General features: G+C 39.1%; 1 protein-coding gene across 2 annotated transcripts; it reads left to right on the top strand.

Annotated features, from left to right (window-relative positions):
• Positions 1 to 378: 378 nt before the first annotated feature.
• Positions 379 to 14,647, top strand: ZCCHC8 (zinc finger CCHC-type containing 8). Of its 2 annotated transcripts, XM_086623421.1 has the most exons (14): positions 379 to 565; positions 1,472 to 1,514; positions 2,142 to 2,216; positions 2,739 to 2,844; positions 3,589 to 3,666; positions 3,987 to 4,090; positions 5,849 to 5,914; positions 7,843 to 7,903; positions 8,389 to 8,531; positions 9,306 to 9,448; positions 10,248 to 10,363; positions 11,493 to 11,576; positions 12,386 to 12,500; positions 13,214 to 14,647. In XM_086623421.1, the coding sequence occupies exons 1-14, from the start codon at positions 379 to 381 to the stop codon at positions 14,026 to 14,028; spliced, it is 2,136 nt and encodes a 711-aa protein (XP_086479547.1). In that variant the 3' UTR covers positions 14,029 to 14,647. The 2 variants fall into 2 exon arrangements, with proteins under 2 accessions (XP_086479547.1, XP_086479549.1); XM_086623423.1 differs by lacking the exons at positions 379 to 565; positions 1,472 to 1,514 and having other exon boundaries at positions 1,993 to 2,216; positions 7,840 to 7,903.
• The last annotated feature ends 2,007 nt before the right edge of the window (positions 14,648 to 16,654 follow it).

The following is a 16,654-nucleotide window of genomic DNA, read 5'->3' as shown; positions in this document are numbered from 1 at the left end:
AGGATGCAGCCTACTTAAATATACTCTTGTCCCACACCCTGCTGCTGCCCTCTCTTTTTTTCCTGCACCCCTCACCCTGAGGAAGGGAAAAATAGAAGGAAAAAAAAAAAAAAAATTAAAAAAGAGAGCAATGCAGCAGATGGTTCTGGAGGCGGGAGCGGGAGGCTGCCGGGCTCCATCTTGGGACAACTCGTCCCCCGCGGAACTGCCGCTCCGGGCGCGCTCCCGCCGCGGCATGCCGGGACTTGTGGTCCCGCGGCCTCGCACCGGGGCGCGGGCCCGCGCGGCGCCTCCCGCCGCGACCGGCGTCGCCTCCTGCCCTTTGCCCCCGCGGCGGCTCCCGCCCCTCGCGCCCCTCCCTTCCTGCTGCGGCTTAAAATGGCGGCTGAGGTGGATTTCGGGGACCGTGAGCTCTTCGAGCAGCTCGAAGAGGAGGGCGGGCCGCCGCCTCGCCTCGGCTGCCCGGAGGAGGAGGAGGAGGCGGAGAGACCCGGGGAAGAGCTGGAGAAGCTGTACGCGCGGCTGCGGGACCGCGAGGAGACGGTGCGGCGGCTCCGGGCGGAGAATATCCTGACGGGAGAGGCAGGGCCTGCTCCGCGGCGGGGGGAGTGGGGCGCCGCCGCTTCCCTTCCGGGCCAGCCCTGGCGCCGGCCCCCCGGGGGCTGGAGGCCGCCGCCGGCGTGAGGGGCTCCGGCTTTTCCCGCCTGAGGCCGGGCCGGTGCGGCGGCGGGAAGGCGCCGCCGGGCCCCGCAGGGTGATGCGGACGGAGCTCGGTGGGGGGCACAGCCTGGGGCCGGCCCGCCGCGCTCCGGTGGCTGGTTTTTCCCGGGTTCTGCTTCAGTCGCTTCCGAGGAAGTTTTCCCTGAAAACTTTGATCCGCAGAACGTCTCGCTTCGGTTGGAGTCGTTGAGCGCGGGGATGATCGTTAAACGCGGCGCTGAGCTCCTCCCTCCTTCTAGGGGGAAGCAGCAGAGTACGCTCGCTTTGAAAATCATTTTCAATACACCTAGAAATGATTTAAGCTGTGAAACAGCGACTCAGTCCCTCTAGGGTTTTTTAGGTTAGATACTGTAGCAGAGGGGAATCAGAAATATTTTTTTTTTATAGCTTATTTTCTGGTTACAATTGTGTGCGTCTTACTCTTGACTTTTTATGATGGTTGTGGGTATAAATCTGACTTTTCAGCCGTAGTGCATGTAACGAATTGTACTGTTGGATTGTCACAGCTAGTCCTCTTTTTACCTGGGATTGTTTGGTGGGTTTTTCTTGTTATTTTACTGTGTTTCTTCAGCAACAAGTGGATTTGTAAATAATCCTCTGTGCAATGAAAAGGAAGGTCTGAAACTCCACTCGTTATTCTGTGAAATTCTTGTTAGGTGGTTTTTTTGTTTGTTTGTTTTGATCCTTTAATTGCTCAAGGTGTGGGTCTGTGTCTTCCGAAGAAAGCAATGTTCCTTAACAAGAAATTAACATCAAGAACTGAAAAGGAAGCTGAACATTCTAACTCGTCCTAGGTACGTTAATGCTGACTTAAAACACTTTGTATGACCTACACGTGTTGGAAAGAGAGTTTGTCTGAGGTAACAGCTGCCTAGGCTGACAGTGCCTTCTGCCACATCTTTTAGAAACGTTGTTTCTACGTCCCTGTCCCTGCTCAGGTATTGGTCTTCTAAAATGCCATTATCATTCCTGAAAAGTCTTTTAGACTTGAGTATCAAGAACTTAGTTTGTATTGCTGTAACTTTATTTATTTGTGTGTATCTGCCTGTTTATGAAACTTACGTGGCCCTTAGGAAAACAAGTTTTCGTAAGGTTCAGCAGTGAGAACAAGTACATTAAAACTTGAAAAAAAAATGAGAGATCTTATTTTTAAGGTCTTCTAACAGTTTACTGTTAGAAGAAAATTTCTACAGTGTGGTGTTGTGTTTTGTTTTCTTTCCACCTCACACCATGCAACTACTTTTTCTTGGAAGAGAATGATTTCTCTTGAAGTGAACAGGAACTCCTTAAAAGAAAAGAAATTGTATTGGCAGAACCTTCCTCTCTCTGTGAACTACAGACTCTTCGTCGCGATGAAACGGATAGAGGATGTTTGCGGTGAAGATAATACAGTAACCATTGTGTCTGTTCTCTTCGTCTAGTGGAATTTCAGTGGAGAACTCCAAGCTTGATGGACCTCTGTTACAGATTTTATTTATGAACAATGTAATTTCTAAGTAAGTACTTTCCAAAAAAAAGCAATCCTGACAGGAAATGGGACTTTTTCTTTGTTTGTTTCCCTATGTTAGCGTTTGCCCAGAGGATGGGTATATGTTTTATTCAATAACATAAACTCGTTAAGCTTGAAGGGGAGAAAGGATAATGAGCAATATGACAGGAGGTCTGTTGCTTTCATTAGTAATACCTGTTTTTATCATGAAATGAAATGTGACTTCCAGGAACTTGGAGGGAGTCTGAATTAGCAGTTTGAGTTTCATGAGTGTTGTGGTAAATATAGTAAATTGAATTTTTCCCTGACTCCGAGTTGTTTTTTTGCCACCCTAATATATGGGTACTCTCCAATAATTGATTATATTCATGTTGGTGGGAGGTGGAAGGAGGACAGGAGGGAAGTTGACTGCCACTTTAAGTTCTTAAGAAGCAGTAAATGATAAATGCCTTAAAAAAAAAAGACATCTGGAATATATTTCAATCTTGCTTATGTCTTCATGTCTGTATACTTCTTCACTCCGTTATAGGCAGTATCATCAAGAAATTGAAGATTTTGTTTTTAATTTAGTTCAGAAATACGAGGAGCAGAAGAGAGGTGAACAAGAAAAAACGCACTTCAATGTTAAGCCACAGGTACTTTAAAACTCAAATTGTTGTTAGGTGCTCCTTCCCTTGCATCTTTATAGTGGAAATATTGAAATATTAAATACTGCTAAATAGCTGAATTCTAGATGTTTTTTCGTGCTTAGTTGCAAATCAAGTAACTATCAGACAAACGTTGTATTCGTTCAAAAAACAGAGGACCAGGACAAAGAAAATATCCTTTCCGCCCATGAAAATGCTTCTTTAAAATGGTTCCTATTGAAATTTGTGGAAAAACAAAGTAATAAATTGGTGTAAATAACTGAGAAAATACCATAAGGTGCAAACTTAACGTATCCTCTTCTGGTAGTATTTGGCCCAACTTTGAGTGTACATATCAGAGCAGAGATGAGCAACAGAATCTGGAGATTTCTACTTCCTTCTCTTAGTTTAGAATTTAGATTTTTTTCTTAGCATTCACGTTGAATAAAGGGGGAGAATGGCGTGTTTCTCTCTGTCTTTCTGTCTTTCTCTTAGCTTTTGAGATAAGAATAAAGATGTTCTCATGCAGCATATTTCTCATCAAAGAACACATTAGAAGTAAGCTGTGTCATACTTTGGAAAGCATTAAGACTAATGCAGATATCTCCATCCTGCTGTTTAAATTAATGTGTCATGGAACAATAAAAGCTGTATTCCATGTTCTGTGCCTTTTCACATACTTTAGTAACTTAGAAGCTCCTCCCTTTACTGTTATTTTAAATTAATTATTTGCATTTTTACTTTTCATGTCAGCCCTCCAGTGTTCTTTTGGAAGAGGACTGTAAAACAGCAAGCACGAATTCTGTTAAAAAAATGAAAGAAGCTTTTAGTGTAAGTTTTTGACTATGTACTCTCCAATGGTAGGTCTGACTCTTCATTCTACATATTCAGTATGCACTGCCATTAAAATAAGATCTTTTAAAATTTCATTTATCAGTGTAATAGCAGTTAAGTTCAGCATGTTTTGGCTACATCAGTGGAAAAAGTACTTATTTTTACAGATATGGGTGTGTGTTATTTGTAAATTCTTACAGAGCGGGGGAAAAAAAAAACCCTGGAATTATTTCAAGCAGTGTAAATTTATAGAAATGCTACCAGTCTGACCTAAATACTGACACATTTCTGACAATTTTCTGACTTTTTTTCTACAGGTTGTAGGAAGTGTTCTGTATTTTACCAATTTTTGTCTCGATAAACTGGGACAGCCTATATTAAATGAGAATCCACAGCTGACAGAAGGATGGGAAATACCTAAGTATCCTGTTTACTAAAACAAAGGGTCTTTTCCGTTTGTCAAATCCAAAGAATGCCAGTTGGTAAATTGAACTCAAATTCTGTTCAGTAGGTTGTATGTTTCTATCAAAACCATATCAGTTGTTACAGATGAAAAGTTTTATTGAGTCATTAATGGCTTTTTTACTCAAAACATACAAGTATTTTGATATGATTGGCTTGTTAATTTTTAGAAGACTTATACTTGGGAAGAGTGAATGCCTTATCCCCACGAATGCATCTTGTGACTTTAGGAATTTCCTGGGCCAGTCTGTAATCAGGTCTGGAATGACAGCTCATTCCAGATATGAATAAGCATTCTCCCTCTGTACAATCTGCTGCTTGGGAGAAGAAAAGGGCTTGGCAAACTCAAATATGCTGTAAGGTGTTTTTTTCCAAATGTGAGAGCCAGAGGGAGTCTTTTAATAAAATTTAACTATGGAATGCTCTTAACTTGCATCCATTTTAAAGTTGGTTCTTTACAGTTTATTAAAGCCAGTATTTGAAAGGTGGGGTTGAGGGAAATGTTGGAAGAAGGGTTTCTTAATATCGTAGTCTTCCATGACAAAAACAAATTGGACAAGAAATTTCTCAAGTAGTCGTATCTCCCTAGTTTTCCAGTATTGCTTCTACCCCAGAAAAAGCCAGGACGAGAACCAGTTTCACAGTCCGTTTCTGCAATATCCAGTTACCAAGCTTGTAATAAAGGTCATTTCCTACTGTTAGAAAAATTACTTGTATCTCAATGAAAATTTCAAATTTATAAGCTGGCTAACTTGGGTTTTCTTGTGCCTGCCTTTGACTGTGTATGCACAGTGCTGTAATTTTACATTTGGAATGCTGTCTCTGTTCTAGAGCATTAAGTCAACCCTATTCTCCAAATGATATTTGAACCATCTACCAACCTCTAGATGAAGGAAGTAGATGCCTAACAGGGGAATTTCTCCTGAAATGCCAAGTTGTGTGGCTAAACTTTTACATCTGCCAGCTCAGCTTTGATATTATTCTTTAAATGTACTTCCTACATCTTTCCTTAGAGCTCCCATAGGTGACATCAAGCCTAAACCAGCACTTCTGAGTGAAACAGTATATCAGATTCCGTGCTTCTAAAAAACCTGAGTGCTGCACTCAATTAACACATCAGTTCCACTAGTATCTGGCATCTGCTTTGCTTTTTAAAAGCAACTGTTAGATTCTGGAAACTGCTGTGCTTCTGAACTCTGCTGAACCTCTTGGTCTTTACCGTGCTGGTTCGCTTGAAGCCCTCTTGTCTTCTCGTACATTTTTGGTCAAACAGGCAGAGCAGCTGACACGTTGCAGTCCAAAAGCAAACGCAAGTAGTATGATATGACCTGTCTCCGCTGACTTGAGAAGTGAGTTATGTTTTTGAAACTCTGCCAAAGTGTGTTATTAATAAGATTGCTGTGAAGCATATCAGAATTATTAGCTTGAAACTTTGGCCTGTAGACAAGAGGGTTATTGTTTTAGCTCTGATAAAGAGCAAAATTGGTTATTGGATAGAAATTGGGTAGGAGGAAACAACATAAGCCTATCTTAGCAAATAGTTTATAGTAGCTATAGTTTTATAGTTTGTAGTGTGGACTTGATATCAAGGACCCATCTGTAACTGAATCTGGAAGAGTCAGTGTTCTATTCAAAGCTCTATTAGGTTTTTACTGATATTTTAAACAAGATTGAAATTTTGCTTCATCCAGTAGCAGTTCCTTATTGAAATCTAAAGATATCAGCAAGTTTTCAGCCAGATTCTCTCCCTAGATGGACAAGAAATACAAGTAAAACCAAAAAGGTTTGTATTATTCTTAAATAATAATCAAGTTTTGAGCTGAAAAGTTCAGATGTACGCTGTGATTATTCCCCAGTATACTAGACCATTGAACATACTTGAGCAATGAGTTTAAATTAAGTAAACCAGTGCTGAGCTTTGCAGTCAGTGGGTCTCTCTTGTTTATTGACTTTCCTTAGGAAGGGCTTAAAATCCATGTGTAAAAACTTTCTGAAGTTTATACTTAGTTCTTCTGTTGCCTGCCTGTTTAGTGATTGCTTTGTCATCCTTGCAGTGGTGTTGTCATCATTCTTATTGTTTTGTAGAACAACTCCTGTCTGACTTATTTTGTAGGCTTTTGGGACAGGCTGATCTTAGAGTTGATTTTATAGCTTTTATGGGAGGTGAGAAGTAAAGCGAATCAAGTTTCCAGCTGACAGCTTGTGTGGTCTTCAGAGCATCTGAAGTCACTGATTTCAGATGCAATGAAGACCAGGCAAGCTTTTACTGGGATTTTCAAAGATAAAGGGCCATGCTGAGTTAAACTCTGGTTTGATTAGAAATACTGCCACCTGTGTGGAAAGCAGGTTGAAGAGTCGTGCTCATGCTATGGGATGGTGATAGAATACAGGGATCACTGCAGGTTTCTGTTTCAATAGTAGGTAAAGATGAAGCAGAAGGTGCACTTCACTTTATCTTATTAGAGTCTTCAAGAGGTTGGAGTGTGTCCAAGTGTGGGGGTTACCCTGGACGCTCATTCAGGTGTCACCCTCTTGTCTCCACTTCTGGTTCCCATCTTGATTTGGTAAAAATGAATGTTCAGAAAAGAAATCTTTTTCTATAAGCTTGTAAGAGATTGGGATTTTCCCCCCTATACCGTTGACAATGTTTGTTGCCGTGTTATGAATTTACAAGGAAAATTAAACTTCAAGCCAGCTGCAGTTCCATTCCAGGTTTTCAATGTGCAATTTCACAGTGTCCATAACTTGTTCAAACTGTGGACCAGGGTTTTTCAAAGAAATAGTCATGCTCTCCTCCTTGTTTCTACTGGTAACTGATTCTCAGTATTGTAAAAAAGGATCAGACCTCTAATGATAGAGGTGTAAAAAGAGAAGTAGAGGTATTTATGTACTACAGGCATATTAAATTGAGGGGTTCTTTATCTGTACTCTAGACTTTACTGTTTGAACACCTTCACTTTCCTTCCTCTGGACATAGCATAAACTTCAGTATGTACGTTTTGTTTTCATTTATTGGCACTAAGCAAATGCTTACATATTTAATCAGAAGCAAAAATCCTTCAGTGAATGCTTTTCTATCTGCAGCATGATATAAGGAAAAGCTTTTTCACCTTTAGGACAGTAAACTATGGGATCAGGTTGCCTGCAGAGGTTATGAAGTCTCCATCCTGAGAGATATTCAAGACCCAACTGGATGAAGCCCTGAGCCACCTGGTCTGATCTCATTGCTGACTCAGCTTTGGTTAAGGGACTGGGTTAGAGATCTCCTGAGATCCAGCCTGAATTATTCTGACTGTTCTATTCCCTCTTAAAAGAATAGATCTCTATTAGGTGGGATAGAAAAGCTCCATTTTTGCCTGGAAGTACCACTTTTCCGCTGTAATTTTTGTTCTTTGTTTTCTTTCTTTCCTCTCCATATGCTGTCATGTTTTAGTTTTTTCCCCCCCATACTGTGCATAGGTTTTTTTGTGATTTCTTGTGTTCTCCTTAGGACTGTGAAATAAACAATATTCTGTTACTCTATTTTGAAGATTGACAGTAAGCAGTCAATTTAAGAGAAGCAGAAGACAGCATGTTAAATCAGCAAGCAATGCTTACTTTTTTTCCTTTCTAAGTCTAAAACTAAAAATCTAACAAGATTTAAAATCATTAATTGCATTTAATGTTGCAAAATTATTTTCAGGCTTAATTTCTTGTGCGTTTTTTAAGCAGGCCCAAACCACATTGTTTCAATTGTGATTCTGAAGACCATCAAATGAAGGACTGTCCAAAGGTAAAGTCTACATTAGTGCTCAAAAGGCTGCTGCTCTCCAAGAAATGTTTCAGTGTAACTGGACCATTTAAAAAAAAAAAAAAAATTGGATCCATTGGGGTCAGGATGTACAAGTGGTTATTCATCTGTGTTGATTAGATTATACTGTTCATGCTTATAAATTCTAACATACTAAATCAGAACGTAAATTAATTTTGTAGCATAATAGTTTGAATGGCTCCTTTAATTTATGGAGGGACATTTTTCAGTTTGAACAGTCTTTCCTCCTGTTTTAGAGCTCCACTATGTGCAAGTACTCTTGGTTTTTAGCTGTGTAGCTTTCATTACAACAGTACAAACAGAACAACATACAGTTCCATCACAGGGCCATGTGATAAACGATTAAGTATGCTGAAGGCAAGGAGTACCACCTTTATGTTGGGTGAAGGAGTGCATGAACTATAAAATTGTCCAAATCTAAACTTCCGAATTGTGTTATCTTTAAGCCACGAAATGCAGCTCGTATAAGTGAGAAGAGAAAGGAGTTTATGGAAGCTTGTGGCGAAGCGAGCAATCAGAATTTTCAGCAGCGTTATCATGCAGAAGAAGTAGAAGAGAGGTTTGGAAAATTTAAACCAGGAGTAATTAGGTATCTCTTTTTCCTTCCATTAGCTATTGCACTGCTTTTCTGGAATACTTTTTCTACCTTTGGAGGGCCAGATGTTACTTTCCAGAGTTCTGTTAAGTCTGTCTGCTACTCTTAACTATGAGTGTATTATGTTTGAATTTGCTTGCTACATAAAATTTTGTTTAATAAATTGCACATATAGTTTTCAAATGAAAGCTCATTGCTAGCTTAATAGTCCTGGCTTTTCCCATGGCACTTTCCCTAATGCAGGGAGATAAATATTGCTCTTTGGCTACTCAAATTGCAAATATATTATGTTCCTAATAAACCAAATATGCATGCAAAATTCTGAAAATTTTGAGCTTTGAGTGTCCCTTCCTCTCTTTTTCTCTCTATTCAAAACGTTTTAAAAAACTTTGGAGATTGATACAGCCACATTAATGAAATCACAAGTAAATTTAGTGTTAAGTTCCACCCTTCCTGCCATGATAACAACAGCTAAGGCCATGAATCAGAAGAAACAAGTTGAGTGTTCTCAGTGTAGAATTAATTCTCATAAAATGTTTAAGCATACAAGACATGAAAGTGTTAAAAGTTGTCTTTAGTATCGGAGCTGGTTTTGACGTAAAATTGTTACATCTGGGATTGACAAGCAACATAGTTTGAGCTAAAACTTAAGTTATTTTAACTTAGTTTAAAATTCAACAAAATGTTCATAACCTTTCTGTCAAAACTCAATTAGGGATTTTACTGGAGGAAGGACGTTTTGTTTTCTATTTTTTTTTCTTAACTTAGTGAGGAACTTCAAGATGCACTTGGTGTCACAGACAAGAGTCTTCCTCCATTTATATACCGCATGCGTCAGCTGGGTTATCCTCCAGGTTGGCTCAAGGAGGCTGAAATGGAGCACTCAGGACTTGCACTTTATGATGGAAAAGGTAAGGAACGTGCTGTGGGAACGCAGTTTTCAGTACACAGGCTGTTTACTGTCTGCACCCTATTCAGGAGACTAAATAAGAATATCTAGTTTGTAAACCTTCATCTTCCTCATGGAAGAGTGAGAAGGTTGTAAATCAAGCTGTCTTTTCCAAAGTCATGTAAAAATACTCTCCTTTGATCTAGCTGTGATGTGACAAGGAAACAACTTCTGTAATGGTCGCATTGCATAGCTGAAGACTCCTCGTCAGTGCGACTTCACTGTAATCAACCCTTGCTATTAGTACATGGAGCTCCTGTGAAACTGCAAGACTTGCCGATAGCCTGCTGTCAAATTTCCTCTTCCTTTTTTTAATAAGTTTCTCTTTTCTTAACGTTTCATGAAAGAAAGCATACAACTTTCTAAAGTTCAGTAATTTACTGTTATACTTTTGTATAGTAAGTGTAAGATGACCACCAGCGAGGAAAGAACACACTTCTTGAAACCGAACTTAACAAGTAATTTACCAGCTTTTTACTAATGGCCAACATTTGTGCTGCATCTCAGAGAACAGTCCTGAGGCCAAATTCTGAGGCTAGTAGTGGTATTTAAAGAGTAAGAGTATTATGATTACTCAGTTAGGTTTCTGGGGGAGCTTTGTGCATGTACCTGACAGATTTGGTCACTGTTACTGCCTTTGTGCGTTACAAAACCTTCTATCAATATTTACATTCCAAAAACCAAACCCCTGTTCTTAAATCCTGTGGATTTGTTCAGCTTTGTTCTTAATTAGCACCAATAATAGTTATATTTCATTATAGATGATGGTGGAACAGATGGTGAAGGATCTCATCAACCAAAACGCATCACTTACGATGTCTCTAAGTTGATAAACTATCCAGGCTTTAACATATCTACTCCAAGTGGGATCCCAGATGTAAGTGGCTGTCCTCTGCCTTCTAAACAACATGTGGAGTAACATTAATTGGTTTTAGCCAAGTTTAATGTTTGGTATGCTGCATCTGACAATTTTCTTTCCACAAGCTCTTATTTTTAAGCAGCTGGTTTGGGGCTGGGGGCTGTGAGGTAATAGACATGACATCCGTCTGTCTGATGCCTGTCCAGCACTTGTGGGCAGGGTGTGACTGCTTCTGTGGTGATTATTCCCATTGTGAGACCAACAGGAGCTTAGAAGGATAGTTGATTTTTTTTTTATTATTTTTTTTTTAAAACACAAAACTTGACACACCAATGCCTGTTCCTTCCATACATCTAAACTTCCTGAATGTTCTTGGAATATGAAAATTACTTTAGGAGTTATCATAAATAATTATTTCAACTATAGAAAACCGCATCAGACAGCGCACAGTCTCTGGGAAGCTTTATGACAGCCAGAACAAAACGAGTCATACCAGGACACCCAGCCAGTGGTTGTCCTCTTAAGCACAGAGCGCACAAGGAATCTCCTGTGGCCGCTGCTGCTGAACTTCCATTTTCAAAAGCATTTTAACCTACTGTTAGTGGTGAACTTTATCACTGGTGTTAATGCCTGTTCATTAAAAAGAAGCATTTGTACGTTTTCTTCTGCAGCTTTATGTTTGCCCATTGAGTGGCCTCCAAATGTGTGTTTTCATTCAGTATTCTTAGCCAAAGTTCTGTCCTCAAGTTTTTTTCAGTTCTCGCTAAAAATTAACAGTTTTTCAAAGTAAGCCTTTTTCGTCTGAACAGTTATTTCAAGGGGAGGTTTGTAGTTGTGTTACAAATGTTGAAGAGTAGTTGCTATGAAATGGTTAACAAGACATCTTGTAAAGGTGATTTTTTTTTTTTTTAATTATTATTCCTACTACCCGGTCATAGTGCATTGCAGCAGTTGTTTGTGTTCACAGGTTATAGTACTTTGGTTTGTCAGAAGTTCCTACTAAAGTTCTGCTTACTCTGATAAATGAGAGGCTTTTGATGAGAACTTAAATTCATCTTGGCTTGTTAATCTCAATGTTTCTCTTAAGTTTTACTGTCATGTTGTTAGCTAACCATATGCAATGTTATTCTCTTTTTTTTTGCTGTAGGAATGGCAGATATTTGGTTCCATCCCCATGCAGCCATCTCAACAGAAGCATGTTTTTGCCAACTACCTTTCTAATTTTCATGCGGTGAATATATCTCATTATTATTTGGGGAAAAAAAAGTTTTTTTGTAGTTAGTGTAGGCCCTGATGATCTCTTGTTTATATCTTCTTTTTTGCACAAGGGGATAGACTTTCTTATTGACACTGCTAGGTGTGCAATGCTGATGCCTGGCTTATCTGCTCTAACAAAAAGGAGCTTCTTGTTTAGAACAAATTCCGTTATTTCAATGAATCTAAGCAAATCCCAGTTGTGTAATATTGTATAAACAGTTGTGAAAAAAGGTTACTGTGAACTTTTACAACCTAAAAATGGTCTGAGTTCCCTAATAAGTGAAAAGCTTACTTGCCATAGTCATTATTTACAGTAATCTTACTATAGTGACTTGGGAAAACACATAGTAGTCCTGTCCTATATTGTTCTTAGTTCTTCTTTAATGTGACTCAGCGTAGTGTTACGTACTGCAGAACACTTCCAGTTAAGATGGAAAATACACGCTCTGTTCTCAGTCCCAAAGTGTAATGCTATATGGACTAAACCAGTAAATTCTAAGACAGCCAGGAAGGAACGTGCAATACTTGCATTGTGATGATCTCATAAGGTCTAGGTGTCTGGGTGAAAACTTGGTCATAATCCTGTGTGAGGAATGCAGGCAGTCTTTTCTTTTGCCACTTAAACCTGAACTAGATTACAGTTCTGTTCAGTTGCATTAAATCTCTCAAATGTCAATGTACCTAGTTTACACACTCGGTCACCAAATTATGAAATAGCTGGAAATGTTACCTTGTACAATTTAATACTAATTTCTTTTGTTTTCCTGGATAACTTCTCTTCAGCCAAGTCCAAAATCTAGCAAGAAAAGGGCTGCATCTCAGTCAAGCTCTCATCGTTCAAAACGACCAAAAGAAGACAATTTGGAGGTACCAGCAACTGACATGGATCTAGATTCTGGTATAGATATTCTGCAATTTTTTTTTTTTTCATAGTTTCAATTTTTATTTTCAAAATAACTTGCTCTGAATTGAAACGTCAGTGTTCATAAAGAGAAACCAATGTGTTACACTAATTACCACTGTAAGGAATACTAACTGCTAACATATGCTAGCATTTGGCCTCTCTCCAAGAAGCATCCTCTGTTGCTGTGATTGTTTTATCTTCCAATACCAAGCAGGAGGTTTCAAGTGTGCTCAGAGCGATTGGAATGTTAGGTTATAAATTCCCATCTCTGCACTTAAGGTGTATTCTAAAGAAACTTCTTTTACGGAGACCTCCAAATCCTGAAATATTTGGTTGAAATAACGTAGGAAGTTACAAGCTCACAACTTCTTAAAAATGATTTGAGCTCACAGGAGGACTTAGTGTTGTTTAAATCTTAGAATAGCTGGAGAAACTTCTGGCTTTCCTTTTGGATTTCCTATGAGGAAATCCTTCAGTGTTTCTCAGTGTGGAATAAGTTTCTTCTCAATACATTCAAGAGTTGGTTTTTTTTTTTCCTTGAACGGCTAGCAGAGCTAAAATCCTCAAAAACATAGTTTAGGGATATTAAAACCTTTAGAAAATTTATTCTGTCTCAGCTGAAAACTGAGGATGCGAGCATTGGCACTTTGAATCTTGTCCGAGTTGGATTTCAGATTCTAATAGATGTCTTTTCAATTTGTTTCTAGATCTTGAAGTGTCACAAAGATCTCAAACTCATAACAGTTTTGAGTTCCAGCCTCCACTGCCACCCGGACGTCCGTCAATGTCAACTCCTCCTCCTTTACCACGAGGAACACCTCCACTAAATCTTACACCACCTCAACCTTCAACACCCACCTGCCTTCCTCTTCCTAGGACTACTCCACTATTAAATGTTTCCGGTGATATTCCTCAACCAAAAATAGTGGACTCGATCATGGATGAGGATACTCTGACCTTGGAAGAGCTAGAGGAGCAGCAACGGTTAATCTGGGCAGCACTAGAGCAGGCAGAAAGCACAAACAGTGACTCTGATATTCCTGGTGATACACCTTTAACTGGAAATTCTGTTACATCATCACCATCTAGGAATGAAGTAGATCTTGTTGCAGAAGTAAGATCATCTGAAAAGGTGATTACAGTGGAAACTAGGTTTTCTGACATCAGTGAACAGATACCAGAAAATGGACGTTCTATAACTAGTCCTAATCCAGGAGACAGTCTACTGAACTTAAAGGAAGATCCCGATAACACAGATTCTGAAGGCTTGCTGGACAACACCATGCCTGCTCCCGACTGTGAGGTTAACAATGGAGAAAATACAGGTGGTCACCAAGTGGTCACCAGCGTTGAATCATCTGCAAAAAACTCCGGTCTTGTTCCTGATATGAGCAAGTTTGCTGCAGGCATAACACCTTTCGAATTTGAAAATATGGCAGAATCAACGGGTGTCTATCTACGAATAAGAAGCGTGTTAAAGAATTCCCCAAGAAACCAGCAAAAGAAAAAGACTTCACCTTAACTGGTCTTCCTCTGTTTCATTATGTCCAAATCCCCACTTCCTTCTCTCTCCTCTTCCAGTTTTACAAACTCAGATAACCTTCCTCATCCTTTTGTGGGAAGCAGAAAACCTTGACAAATACAGCCCTGCCTCGTTCTTCCTTGGGACTGACGTCAGTGCAGCACTTCCGTGTTGACCAGGACCACCAATGTGGCCAGAAAATACAGAAGAATTTTCCCAAATTGCATCCTTCTGCTAAGGAACAACAGGACTGTTGATTCTTGCCAATACATGAAACTCTAAAAAGAAGCGTTTGTGGTTTGCTGTTCATTACTTTGGCTAAGATTTATATTGTCCTTGAGTTTCAGGTGGATTGGTGATTTTTTTAATATCTGTCCTTTGTACAATAATCTATACTTTATACATTTTGCTAATTATCCTGTAGATAAGTTTAATATATTCAGAATGTTTTTAAAAAGGCGTAACATCAAGATCTCCCACATCAAAATCCTGGCAATTGGATTAAAATAATCAGGGATTACCAGCATTATCTTCACTATTTGAAATATTTTTATAAATTATTTATGTGGGTCAGTTTTAATTACCACAGTATCTTTTGTAACATCATCCTTCATGTAAACTTGCTGTACATACATGTTTGTTGCTGTGTACAGAGGTTTAATAAATGAACTTTTATATAAAAGTTATTTTAATTGAAGTCTTAAGCCATCAAACTACTGATTTTTGAAAATTAGCTGCTGAAGATAATTAGAAAAACAAGCTGATATTTAAAATGATGGTGAATAAACTTAAATATTTTTGGGATGGGTCACAACTGTTGGGTTCAGATTTTCATAATCAAGAAGCTGTTAAAATTATTTTAGCTACTTAAATAGGACCTTGCCATACTACTCAGTTTTCATAATCTGAAGAATTCGCCACTTCTGAAAGCTTAAAAGCGTTATAATTCTGCTAATTAATTGTTCTAACCCTTTTTTCCCTTCTCTTGTCTTCAGAGGGAGCTGTAGGTGAAATGCCTGTACGTTATTTGCGTTGCCAACAGAGGGAGTGCTAGATTGGCTATTGGAGCTGGTGCACCAGTTTGTCCTTACATAACTGCAGGAGAAAGTCTTCCTAGCCAAGAGGGATGCACAGTAAAACAAAATGTTTTCAAGTATCTAAGAAAAGACTTGCGCAGGGGATCCTGTTCAAAAGTGGGTTTGGTAAGATAACTTCAGAGACTGAACTTACTCTTCAAAATTCTCAACTTTGCAGCTAGTACATATTTCCCAAAGATCCTTATAATATATGATGTCAGTACACTCTGCATTTGAGTGCTCGAGAGAACTCCAGGCTTCTTGTAGTTAAAGCTTTTATATTTATTTCCTTTTTCTGCTTTAAACTTTACAGGAAGGGAAAACCAAAGTCTCTTTATATATGAACTACTTGTCCTCCGAGAGGCTGAAAAGCTTTTTTGCAGCATATCCCAGTTCAGTTTATCTAGCTGTGTTTGGAAAGCAGTGGTCAAGGTAAACATTCCTTTTATGTGCTAAAATTGTTTTTTTAATAGGAGAAATAGAATTATTTTCTGTACGGGAATGGATAATGAAAAAATATGTGGCTTCCAGCTTCTAGGTGCTTTGCCAAGTAAAAGCCTATTGAGAAGTGTCTGTTGAGAAGCACATAGAGATCTTGTACTTTCTCCACGCCTCGTCCTCCCCTGGAGTTAAAAGCTGGTAATGACAGTTTACACAGCCTTTATGTGCAGTGTGCTTCATCGTTCACATGGCGATGATGATGTGATGCAGGGCATGAGGTAATGATTTCAAGCGTACACACCTTTTGGGTGTGTTGAGGTGCTGCTCATGTTTTAAACATGCAGTTCTCTCCCCACACCTTAGAAGATCTTTTTTTAATAGGTCTTATGAAATGCTGCTTCTTTAGTGGGGCACGCAGCCTAGACTTTACAGGAGGACTCGTGTACTTCTGCCTTGCTTACAGACGCCACAAGATGAAATCATCTTTATATGCATAGTACCCTTTAGCGCCCGGTACGTTCACAATAAATTCATGATAAATCACCCTTACACGTAATTGATGGGAATAGAGAAGTCTTTCAATGTTTGTACAAATTCTCAGACTTACCACTAAAGTAGCTGTTAAGTTTATTGCTTCCAAGATTTTTACTGAAGGTAGAGTGTGGATAAATTCTAGTTTAAAATATGTTAAAGCCTTAATTTTGTAAGGCTTTGAATTTTAAATTGTTCAGTATTTTTTATCACTTTGGCCACTCTTGTATTTGCCGCACACAAACTACTCTGAGATACAGATCTTTTTCGGTTTTGGAAGATGATGTCTCCTGGTATCTAAAGCAAATATTATCTGGGGGGGCTTGGGGCAGGAATGGACTGTGTTTGGGTCCATTTTTGTCCAAAGACAAAGACTGGACTGACTAGCTGTTCAGGTCACCAAATGTTTTTGTCCTTCACATGTAGTTTGCTACAATTGGAAGCACGTGGCCCATACTGTCATGCTTGCATACGTACTTGAATTAAAATCCCCACAACTAGAATTGTTCCCGTTTAACAATCTTGGTTTTTAATGTAACAAGAGGCTTTTGTAAATATTGAGTTGTCTGTGTGCTCCG

Source organism: Tauraco erythrolophus, chromosome 19 (genome assembly GCF_009769465.1).
Source record: "Tauraco erythrolophus isolate bTauEry1 chromosome 19, bTauEry1.pri, whole genome shotgun sequence".
NCBI lineage: Eukaryota > Metazoa > Chordata > Aves > Musophagiformes > Musophagidae > Tauraco > Tauraco erythrolophus.
The sequence above is the reverse complement of the archived record's forward strand: the minus strand, read 5'-3'. Positions and strand labels throughout refer to the sequence as shown.